The sequence below is a fragment of the Equus quagga genome, chromosome 10 (genome assembly GCF_021613505.1).
Source record: "Equus quagga isolate Etosha38 chromosome 10, UCLA_HA_Equagga_1.0, whole genome shotgun sequence".
NCBI lineage: Eukaryota > Metazoa > Chordata > Mammalia > Perissodactyla > Equidae > Equus > Equus quagga.
In genome coordinates, this window is record NC_060276.1 from 73,114,900 (window position 1) to 73,127,410 (window position 12,511).

The following is a 12,511-nucleotide window of genomic DNA, read 5'->3' on the forward strand; positions in this document are numbered from 1 at the left end:
CCAGTGGGTCTCTTCAGTGCAAGGACAAGAAAGAGAAAACTTATTGGCCCCTACATGAGTGGAGAAACTGAAGGAATAGTTAAACTGTAGTGCAAGGGTAATACTGGTTCCCTGTATCATTTTTTTTTTGCTCTTTGATGTTCCTAAGTTCCCCTGCCTTTAGCATTTTTTAAAAAACCTATAACCCTGAGAGATCCCTAGATACATAGGCTTGGAAAAACCTGGTTCAGGTTGCAGCAGAATTAATTAATTTCCCCCTTTGATTGCTTATTTTCATGAATAATTTATAAAATATTATTATAGTTCCAGGCTATCTTAAGGAAAAACTGATATTGGGGAATGAGGAGGCCTTCCTGATATGACATAGCCTCCCTAGGAGCAGCACAGGCTTCTAGACACTAGGAAGGAAGTGGAATTCCCTTACCTAAGATTCCCAAGTGTTCCTCTGATCCAGTCCTTGGCCGAGGGATCCTGAATGTACCATCTGTGTATGCCCTGAATACAGCTTTCTTGTATCTGGAACCCAGGAGCCCATCTTCCTTGCTCAGGAAAATGTGACCATAACTAGAAGAATCCAAAGAGTGGCATCAGCACCTGGTCCTCAATCCTTCATTTTCAGATATGGGGGAGCTAAGTCAGACTCAACCTCCCGTCACAAATAGAATAAAGAGGGGATTATGCCTTCTAATGTCACATTGCTCACCACATTGGCTGCTTAATTGCAATTAAAGATGGCATATTTCAATATATATTTGTGTTCCCTTATTTGTAATCATCCAGATAGGAATTTGTAGTACAGCCAATATGGTAAGAGCACTGAAATAAGAATCAGAAGCCTGGGGCTGGCCTGGTGGTGTAGTGGTTAAGTTTGTGTGCTCTGCTTCTTCTGCCTGGGGTTCACAGGTTTGGATCCTGGGGGCAGATCTACACACCACTCATCAGGCCATGCTGTGGTGGTGTCCCACATATAAAGTGGAGGAAGATTGGCATAGATGTTAGCTCAGGACTAATCTTCCTCACTAAAACAAAAAAAGGATCAGAAACCCTGGGTTCTAGCTTCAGCCTTAATGATGTCTTAGATGGAATTAGTTTGACAAAAAGACAAGGTACAAGATGGCATGAGAGTACAAACTGCTTTTACTGCTGGAAGGTAAAGAATGGGGAGACATAGGGAGGAAATGGAATCTTACAGATTTCTCCTTGTGTGATGCTTTGCCGGTTTCCAAAGAGCTTTATTATTCATTTCATCATTTTACATTCCCAATAGGCTGATGAGGTAGGTATGTCCCAGAGACGGAATCAGTAGTTCAGAGATGCTAGGACTTATTTTCATTGTTACTGTCAGTCAGAAATGGAGCCAGGACATGGATTCAAGTCTGCTGCTCCTTTTCTACCTCCTTCTAGTCAAATTCTTTCAACTATACCACATCACTTTAAAGATTAGTAAACCAAGGCCCAGAGAAGGGAAGTCACTTTTTCAAGGTTGCAGAACAAGTTAGCAAGAAGGCTTCAAACTTCAACAGCCAATATAAAGGGTAAGAATTGGGAAAGGGTGGTGAGAACACCAAAACTAAACTAGTGGAAATTTCTAAACTATACCTCAATTTCAATTCGCCCCTCCTTTCTTTTTTAGTAATAGAATCACCTAGGTTTTAGCTGAGCACATGGCTGCCTAAACAGAGATTACACTTTTAGACTTTCTTGCAGTGAGGTGTGGCCATATGAATAAATTCAGTATAATTGGGTATGATAGAAAGTGATGTATACAACTTCCAGGTCATCACCTTACAGACAATACTGCTTGCCCTGGACTTCACTCCCTTTTCTTCATATCTGGGAATGACTACAAATGAAACAAGTATCTTAGTTTCAGAGATGAAAACAAATTTTATGAGTGACTAATTCACCTACAGACCCTGGACTGCTCTAGTTTTACTATTATGTGAGCAAGAAATAAAATTCTAATGTATTTAACCACTCTGTTTTGGGCGTTTTCTGTTATACAGCTTAGCCTGTACCTTAATAACAGTTTGTCAAGGAACAGCTGAGCTTGGGGTATTCAGTCCCTTGAGTAAGTCCTCTATAAAATTTAAGTCCCAGTATAGGTACTTCTGGCTAACCAGAGGAAAGGAGGCAAAGATTAAGAGCATGAGAGTGTGGGTAAGATCTTTTACTTCAGCCCCATAGTATAGCAATATAGAAGCATTGAGTTACAGCTTACCTGCATTCTAGCCCTTGCTTCAGATTTGGTATCTTATTAGGTGACTTTAGATAAATGTCTCCTCATCTCAGAATTTCAGTACCCTCCTTACCTGTAAAATGGTTCAGAGTCTCTGAAAGTATGATCTCTTCTTTTCTGAAGCCTTACCTGTCCTTCTCAGACTGGTTGTGCCATTCCAGTTCCCAGCTCCTGTCAGGGCAATAGTCCCATTCCACCTCTTCTGCCATGATATAGTAGATTCTTGCAGCCTGATAACGTTGATGAGGGGTGGCTTGGCGGCCAGGACACTGGGAGACATTATAAATTGCCCTCATCCCTGCTTCTCTATGGCTACCTGCTTGGCAGTAAATCTCAAATGTCCCTGAAGAAGGAACAGAGAGAAAAACTTGAATCAGAATACCCCTGTGTAGCACACAGGGGATTTCTTATCTCTCTGTAGGCATACTGCAGAGAGTGGTTAGTTTTGGAAAAGGTTCTTCTATGCATTAGATAAGAGATTATTTCAAATTTATTGCGAGCAATGAGCATAGATGTTAAGAACTCCAAAGCCACACTGTTTGGGCTTAAAACTGCACTCTGCCACTATGACCAACTCTTCCTATTTACCTGGGCTTTCCCAGTTTTAGCACTGAAAGTCCTATATCCCTGGAAACTCCCCAGTTCTGAGCAAACTGGAATGGTTGGTCACCCTATCTGACGCTTATTAGCTGTATAACCTTGAGGCAATTTTTAAGCTTTCGTATTTTTCAGTTCCTTCGTGGTAAAATAGAGATCCTTTTACTTCATTGAGTTGTTTTAGAATTAAACACAATAATATGTACACATTACTTAGCACAGTATATAGTAAACATTCAATAAGTGAAGCTATAAATAAGCAAATAAAGCCATCATAATTATTATTCCAACGAAGACATTGACCAGTTGTCTCCTTTTTCTACCAAGTACCAAAGAAATAAAGATGGGCTTAAATAGATATCGCACGTCATGTTTATAACATTACAGGGAGTTAAATAATTATTTCCCCCTATTATGCAGATTAGCAAATTATAACTCAGATGCACAGAGGCTAAATGACATGTAAAGGTCACACCATTAGGAAGCAGTAGAGGGAAGGTACAGACCCGGGGCTCTGGCTCTGTGGTGGGGGAAGGATGCTGGATGCCAGCTGGGAGCCCTTCTTGATCATAAGGATGCTTACATCAGAGAGCTTTGGGACGGCTTTCCCTAGGTTTTTACAATGAAATGTTTGGATATCAGTCTTAAATATCTGAGTTGTGGAGCTGCCTGGACCTGACCTGAAGCTCCAGGTTTCTATATCAGGGACACTACAGTTATAGAATGTTGACCAGAAGAAGCTAACTTTCCTAGAACATTTTTTTTCACCATTACTTCCCTTGCTACCCACTGCCTATCCCATCACTACAAACACTTCTTCCTGGATTTTAAAAGCTTCTATGAGCTGGCTCCAAACTATTGACCCAATCCTACTTTCCACTTAATCCCAAATTCAACCAGTTCTACAACTAAATTTGCCCGTGACTGTCTCTCTCACATATTTCATTCCTACCTTGGAATTTTCACTCATATCGTTACTCCCTTTCTAGAATGTACCTGCCCACCCCTTCCACAAATATCTATGAGAGCTCACTCATTCTCCAGGGCCTACTTCATGTTTTATCTCTTCCAGAAAGCCCTCCTTGACTATTCTGGCCCACATTGTCTTCTAAATTCTTGGCCTCTCCTAGCAAACTTTACATCTAAACCACATGGTTAGGGACTAAGTGCTTCCCTCTTTAAAAACAATCCTTTCCACTAATTTATAGACTTCTTCAAAGAAAGAATCCACTTTTTTCCTTCCATATCTACTTCTTAACTCTTCTAATTCTCTTACTTCCCACAGCTATTCCATCAGTAAATCTTATGAGCTCTTCCTTCAAAATTATTCTTCCATTTCCAGTCTCACTTCCTTAGTTAAAGCCACCATCATCTCTCACTGGAAAACTTCAAAAGTCTCCCAACTGTCCTCTCTGCTTTTCTTCCCTCCTCAACCATTCTCCATCCAGGATCCAGGGTCCTCTAAAGAATATGATCCAGAGCACATTGCTCCTTTGCTTTAATGCTCCATTCATACTTAGAATATGATTCCAGCTTTTGACTATGGTCTACAAGGCCCTACATAATATGACTCTTGCCAAACTCTATGACCTCATGTCATTTCAGTCTTATGTTAGCTCACTACATGCCAACCATACTGTCCTTCTTTCTGACCTTTGAACATGTTTTTTCTCACCTTAGGACATTTGCCCTTGCTGGTCTTTCTGGTTGGAATGTTCTTCTCAGAGATCTTCCTATAGCTCCTTCCTCCTCATTATTTAGGTCTCAGTTTTAATGTCACATTCTCAAAGAGGCCTACCCTGAGCACCCTCTCTAAAGCAATGACCCTATCATTTTATCACATCACTGTATTTTACTTCCTTAATGACATATATTATGATCCAAAATTGTCTTATTATTTTATGTATGTGTTTTTATGTTTATTGCAGATCTCCCCTAACAGCAAAGATCATGTCTATCTTTTCACTTTCCTACCCCCATCTTAGCACATGGAAGGTGTGCAATAAATAAGTGCTGAGTAAATAAATGTGTGTGCAAATGAATGACTGTATACACTGTCCAAAAGTCATAGCACAGGAGTTGTTAGTGTGAAGAAGAAAGTCTGATGATCACTGGAGGGCATGGGAAAAAATAGAAGACATTCTCGGAGAGTCAGGTGACCTTGGACTAGAACATCATCTGAATTTTCTCATATAGACATTATTGTGCAAGAATCTTCTTTTTCAATACTCTTCTGCTGTTGGTCTCTGAGTCTCCTCCTACCTCTTTGATCAATCTTTTTCTGTCTCCTTATTCTGATTTTTCTTCTCCTTCCTATCTCTTAAATATTGATTTCTATCTTAAGTTTTCTTTCTTATCACTTTACATGCTTATGGACTTGAACTATGAAAACACCCAAACCTCTCTCTCTAGCCTGGACTTTTCCAAGCTTTACATTTCTACCCACAGCTACATACTGTGAAATCCACACCACCTGGATTTCACCAGGAACTTAAAACTCAAAATGCCCTCAAATAAGCACTTTCTACTCAAACCTCACTACCCTGCCCTTGCTTCTGTGTCTGTTCATTTGGTTAATGACACCACTATCCATCCAAGTGCACAAGCTGGGAACCTCAGGCATTCTTCTTCTTGCTCAGCCCTTCACCAAAGTCCTGTAATTTCTCTCTGAAATATCCCTTAACTCTGCCCCATTTCTCCACCATTATTGCTCCCACCCATTGGCAGGCTATCACTGCCTCTTGCAAGAGCCTCCTGCTCTGCATCCCCTTAAATCTTACTTCTTGGTGTTCCTCAACAGGGATGCTATTAGCATTTTATGTGGGATTATTCTTCATTGTTTAAGACTGCCCTAAATATTTCAGAAAGTTTTAGAATCTCTGCTCCCCACCCTCTAAAAGACAGTATCACCCCCCTCCATATCCCTAGTTATTATGACAACTAAAAGCACCTCCACACATTTTCAAACACCTTTTAGCATACTACCTTGTGAGAACCAATGAATAAAATCAGTCTATGCAACTTTCTCCAGACAGAGTCTGCTTCCAAGTCACTGCCCATATGGTTGCTACTGCCTATAATGCCATCTTCACCACCCATCCCTTTTCTTTGCCTGGTGACAGTTTACTCATCCTTAAAAGCTCAATTTGAATGTCTATTTTCCTAAGAAAGCTTCACTCCACAAATCATGCAGAATTTGTTATAACTTCTTGTGTGTTATCATAGCTCTTGGCAGATAGCATCATCATAGCCTTGCCAATGTTGTTTACATACCTATTTCCCTTTCACACTAACTGTGAGCTGCCTCATTAATCTGCACATCCCTAGTGTCTGGACAAACAAGTGGAAGAAAACAGATGTCTTTGATGTTTTTGGAAAATGTAACTGTAAAAGAAAGGGAAAATAAAAAGAAGTGAGAAAAAAGAAGGAAAAATAGAGAGGAAGACAAGGAGAGAGGAAAGAAAAGATACAGGTTGAAGGAAAAGGAAAAAGAAAAAAACAGGAGGAAGGGAAAAGGTGAAAAAATAAAGAAGAAAAAAAGGGAGATAGGAAGACAAAAAATAGAAATAAAAAAGGGAAGGAAGTGGAGATAAGGGAAGCCCAAAAAAGGGAGGGAAAATCAAAGGAAAAAATAAAATAAAAAAGAATGGAGAAAAGAGAGACAAGAGAAGGAAAAGAAGGAAGGGAAGAAAGAAGAGAGAAAAAGAATGGAAGGAGGAAATGAAAAAGAATAAAATACCAACAGAAAGATGGGAGAAAAATAACTGGAAGAAAAAAAAGGAAAGAATGAAGGAGAGAACAGGAAAAAGAAAGAAGAGAGATATAAAAATGGAGAGAAGGAAAAAAGAATGAAAGAAAGAAGAGGAAAAATGAGAAAAAGGAGGAAAAAGGAGTGGGGAAAGAAAAGAGAGTGGGAAGGAGGGGAAAGAGGGGACTGATGAATAAAGAAAGAGCTCCAATGGTCAAAGAGAGGAAAGAAACACCGAGGGACCAAGGCAGTAATAAATATTCTTTTCTTTGCTGCTGAGAAATCAAACATGAAGCTGGTGGGAAATGACACATTTCAAGCTCTAGCCTTTTTATCTGTCACTTTTCTTGGCTATTAAAGCTCTAGTATCAATAGTTCTATTGGAAGAGCTGAGGTATATTATGCAGGATGATATCTTTGAACACAGTATATCATTTCTATTAAATGTAATATAGGTTTATTAAAATTTAAAGGAAAGAGAAAAGAGAATAAACAAATCAGCAATAACTCTCACAACTTGAAGACAACATTTTGCTGTATTTTTTTCTGGAGATTTGTTTTTCTATTTTGTTAAACATAATTGTAGGCAGCCAGCACACAAGATGAATCACCATGGTGATTTTTTTTTTTTTGGAGGAAGATTAGCCCTGAGCTAACATCTGCCAATCCTCCTCTTTTTGCTGAGGAAGGCTGGCCCTGAGCTAGCATCCGTGCCCATCTTCCTCTACTTTATATATGGGACGCCTACCACAGCATTGCTTGCCAAGCAGTGCCGTGTCCACACCCGGGACCCGAACCGGTGAACTCTGGGCCGCCGAAGCGGAACGTACACACAAAACCACTGAGCCACTGGGCTGGCCCTGCATGGTGATGTGTTTAAGTAATCTGCAAAGCTGCTCAATTACGTATGTATTTTTCCCAGTCCCCATCATGACTCCTTTCTCTAGAATCCTAAAGCCAGATTCTGGTCCTGGCTTTTTTTAACTGGGTACTTTTACTCTCTTTGGAGAGCTACGTGCAATAGTCTTTCAATCTTAATCCCCCAGGGGCAGAATGAAGGAGAATTAAAATTTAAGAGATCATCTAGGAGAGAGAATTAATAGGAGCTTATGGAGAAGGGAGAGGGAAAAGAAAAAATAGAGCCAACATTTCTAACCTCAGCAAATCATTTTACCCCTCCAGGTCTCTGTCTCTTTCTCATGTTAGTAAAATAAGTGAATTGAAATTATCTCAATGGGAATCCACTAGTTCTAATACTCTATGTCTGGGGAACTCTTCAGAAAGAGGATAGAGTTTGAAAGGTCCGGAAATGCAAAGGTAAAAAGAGTTTGGGCTTTTTCTGGTGAGAAAACTCAGGAATCTTGACCAAGAACAACGTTTCAAGCCTTTAATCTTATAAAACATTCACTCACTCTCCCCTCATACCAGCGATCAGAATGTTTTCAAGCCATCTACATCCACATTCCTTGGGCCTGAATGTGACACAAAAATAATTTCATTCATCCAAAGTAGGAGTGAGCCCTGGGGAGGCATATAGACCCAGCTGGGAACCTGGCTAATTCATTAGGAAGGAGATTAAACCAAGGGTTTGGCTTTGGGACCAAGGCTAGACAGAAAGGTCTTTCTTATTCAGAAGGTCCCCCTACTCAGGCTTCACTACAAGTACTTGTTTCTGCTGTTCCTTTCAGCTCCATTAACTGTTGTTTCTAATTTGAAAACAACTCTCCTGACCAAGAAAGTATTCCTGGTACATAGGCAGAAATGAGGACCCAAGAAGTCTGTGGGGACCAGCTTTACGCAAAGTGTTTGCCAAACCCAGTGCCAGGCTGAAATAATTAAATCATCAAGCAGATGTGTTTTGTTTAGGGATTTCTTTTCCAACTGTGAATGGAATCTACAGAACTAAAATATTATTTTAGTAGGAAATGTGTGGAACTGACAGATTTTTCTTACAAACACTACTGCTGTCTATGCTGTTAGTGCCTTGTGGAGTCAATTCCAATTCCTAGTGACACTGTGTACAGCAGAGCAGGACCCTGCCTGGTCTTTTTGAGCCATCCTCTTTTTGAACCATACTCTCACCTTCCAGTGCTCTATCAGACGACACTCTGCTACTATTCATAGGGTTTTCATGACCAACTTTTTCAGAAGTCTGTGGCCAGGTCCTTCTTCCTAGTCTATCTTGGTCTAGAAGTTCTGCTGAAACCTGTCTACCAGGGGTGACCCTGCTGATATTTGAAATACTGGTGGCACAACTGAAGGCTTAGCTTTCAGACTCACAGCAACACGCAGCTGCCACAGTATGACAACCAACAGATGGGTGGTATGATTTCCTGACCAAGAAATGAACCTCGGCCACTGACGTGAGAACACTGAATCTTAACCCCTAGGCCACCAGGGCTGGCTCACTATTGCCACCTACTGCCTGCATAAAGAATGCATCCTAGGAACTGCAAAAGGAAAGTACTGCTGCATTATGAAATGTCAGACGTAGACTGATTCTGAAGAAACACTGTAGTCAAATTTCTTCATGAAAGAAAGAGAGAGAGAGAGAGGAAGAGAAAGAGGGAGACAGAGACTAAGAGAGAGAGATATAGGAAAGGAAGGTGAGGGAGGGAGGGAGGGGGAGGGACAGACAGAGAAAGAAAAAAAGGAAGAAATCTAGCTACAGGAGGGGGAATGATTAGAACAAAATTAAACAGAAAGTTAATGAAACTACAAGTTGCTGTGTTCTGGTTCCTGGGCTGAAACTGTTACAGCACACCTCATCCCACTCTCATCAGAAGTTTGCAGAAATCCTCCCAGAATATGAGTTGGGAGCACATAGGCACATCTCATGGACCTCCCTCCCAATGCAAAGAGTTTATCTATAGAATCTCTACTTGGCCAAGGAGTTACATGGCCAAGTCCACTCTCTGCCTTTATAAGAATTGCTGTGATGCTGGGTGCATCTCGCCTTCTCTCCTGTTGTTCCTGAAAAGAACTTCCTCAGTTCTTCACTCTATTCTGTCTCCAGCAGAGAAGAGAGTCCAAACAACCAGAACATGGAGTACATATTGAGGAGGGAGAAGACAAAAGTGTTTTGAAAACTTCCCAAGTACCTTCAACATGATTTTTCTCTTCACCAGCACTCTCCACACCTCCCCCGCAACAACACCATGCCCAACAAAGCCTCTCAGCTCAGGGCCAGCTGCTAAGGCACTTACCAGGGTTGTCGGGCTGCATGATGGCCATGACAAAGGTGTGAGGAAAGAGCATGGCTGCACTCTTCCTCATGCCCTGAAGCTTCACGGTGTTTCCCTGGAACATGACCCCATGCACATCAGTCTCTGTGCCCAGGCCGAGCAGGTGCCAGGCCACTATGTCACCCTTGCACATGTCCAGCCTGGGCAGGTTAGAGAACAGAAATCCATTAATGGCTGGAAAACAAAAACACAAGACAGGATAGAGAGATGAGACCAGACTACTTGGGCACCAACCAGCAGCATGGCATCAGCTCTGTACTGTGGTTTCCCACAACTTGAAATTCCCAAGTCATCCTCAACTCCTATGCCCTTTCCCCTAAGCCACATTAGTTCTACTTATGAAGATCTGTCTCTTTGAGATGAGAGCCCAGCTGGCCTTTCTGGGCTCACCTCTCCTCCCTTGGCTTCTATTGCACCACACTTTCCTGGTTTTCTTACAACCTCTCTGATTGTTCCTCGTCCATCTTGTTCTCATTCTCCATCCCTCCATAAAGTGTTGGGCTTCCCCAGGTTCCATATTCAGCTTTCAATTTGTCTTCTCTTCATCTTCACTGAAACTGCCATGGTTCTGGCTCTCATCATCTCTGGCCTGAATTCCTGCAAAGTCCTCCTCCCTAGTACCTCTTCCTGAAGTCTGTCCTCCCACTCCCTCTTACACAAATACACACATCATTATCCAGCGAGCTCTATTTGCCTCTGCATCCTCAAAGCCTTAAACACAGTAGTTGCTTAGAAAACACTTGTTGACTTTTCACATGCTGTTCCCTCTGCATAGAATAAATTTCCCTCTGGTCTCTCCCTATAGTAAACTGCTACTCATCCATCATGCTCCAGCTCAAAGGTCACCATTCCTGTGAAGCACAGTTATTACTCTCTCTCTGGTTTTCATGAAACTGTTGCCCCACAAAATTCTGCCATATCACTTACCACAGAGTCCAGTGATTTACTTATAAATCTATCTCCCACACTAGATTGGCCTACCAGGAAGCACATCATTTTTTATGTTTCTATGTGACTGCTCAAGCACCTGGCATGTTGTTTGGTGCTAATCAGGTATTCCATGATTTCAAACTGGAATGAACTTGGTTTGCAGAACTGTCTTGCTTTATCTGGCTGATGTAACTGACTGGTGATGAGAACCAAGAGATGGAGCCAAAAGACAACACACTCCTTCTTGACCCCCTCCCATCCTCCACACTCCCCTTAAAACTACATGGAGACCTGCTTGAAGCTGACACTTTTTTAATGCTCCCACATCCACTGGAACCAGCTTTAATGAGTAACTGTATTTGGTAATCCCCTGGGACGCTAATGGGAATACTGCTAACCTCCTGATTCTGCTTTCCTTGCCTGTAACGTCTGCTTGAAAACCTATTCAGCCTTCAAATCCCAGCTCAAGCTCTCCCTTCTTCCAGGAATCCTTCAATTGGATTGTTCCTCATTAAGGTTTTCCTCCTCTGAACTCTATGTCACTTAAAAGCTGTTCCTCACAATTTAGCACTTACTTATAGTCTGTCTTGGATCATTTTATAGTTGTTTCATGGGTGTTATTAGTCACACATCGTTGTAACATGCTGGGAGTTCCTTGTAAACTGGGACCATGTCTTCCCATTCATTCACTCTCCCACCCACCCAGCTACTCATTAATTTTGTAGTTCACTAGATCAATAAACATTTACTGTGTATTGTTTTGTTTTGTTTTGTTTTGAGGAAGATTAGCCCTGAGCTAACTACTGCCAATCTTCCTCTTTTCGCTGAGGAAGACTGGCCCTGAGCTAACATCCATGCCCATCTTCCTCCACTTTATACGTGGGACGCCTACCACAGCTTGGCTTTTGCCAAGCAGTGCCATGTCCACACCCAGGATCTGAACCGGCAAACCCCGGGCCACTGAGAAGCAGAATGTGTGAACTTAACTGCTGCACCATTGGGCCGGCCCTACTGTGTATTAGACAGTGTAGAAGATACAGAGATAAGCAACAAACAATACTCACCTTAAAAGAGACTATACTCTAGCAGAAATCAAAAGCCATATAGCAATAAACATAACTATAATATGGAGGAGAGGAGTGCATGAAACTTGCTATTAAAATAGACTAATACAAATGCAATGGTAGTTCAGAAGAAGGTAACATCATCCTGGACTTGGGTGATAAGAAATGGTTACATGGAGGAGGTAGCTTTTGAGTATGGTCTTAGGGAATGGGAAGAATTTCCACAGGACAAGGACAAAGATATAGGGAAGAACATTTTAAGTGGAAGGCAAAGCATTGCAAAAGCATGAAGTCATAAAAGTACAAGGTATGTTCATATAGAGAAAAATAGCCCTGTTTGACTGGAGTATGGGGTTGGTGAGCAAGGGTAGTGGGTAATAAGGGAGAAAGACTGGAAATGTATCATCTCAGCTTACTCTGCTCACTCTCTAGTGAGTTCTTTCTGTGCAATCTTCATTTCACAGTACCTTTTCCCAGAATCCTCCATACAGTGTAACACAGGACACAGCATAAGAAGATGTTAAGTATAAGATCTGTTATCCTAGGTTTAATCTCTCAATTAAGCTTATCTTTTGGGCATAGATAACCAATGGGATCGGTGTTTGCAGGGATGGATCAAGATTAAGTTTAGGTTAGATTTTACTTGTAGTCTTTTGGCTGCAGATCAGGGCAAAAAAACTCCCCATAC

At 41.4% G+C, this 12,511-nt stretch overlaps 1 protein-coding gene across 1 annotated transcript in view; it reads right to left on the reverse strand.

Moving 5' to 3' along the window:
- Positions 1-12,511, reverse strand: part of HEPH (hephaestin) — a 114,975-nt gene that overhangs the window by 79,134 nt on the left and 23,330 nt on the right. Inside the window, exons 12-14 of the mRNA XM_046673887.1 lie at positions 9,791-10,003; positions 2,369-2,582; positions 425-564 (exon numbers count right to left, since the gene is read on the reverse strand). Of these exons, the coding sequence (XP_046529843.1) occupies positions 425-564; positions 2,369-2,582; positions 9,791-10,003 (567 nt within the window). The remainder of the gene's footprint in view (positions 1-424; positions 565-2,368; positions 2,583-9,790; positions 10,004-12,511) is intronic.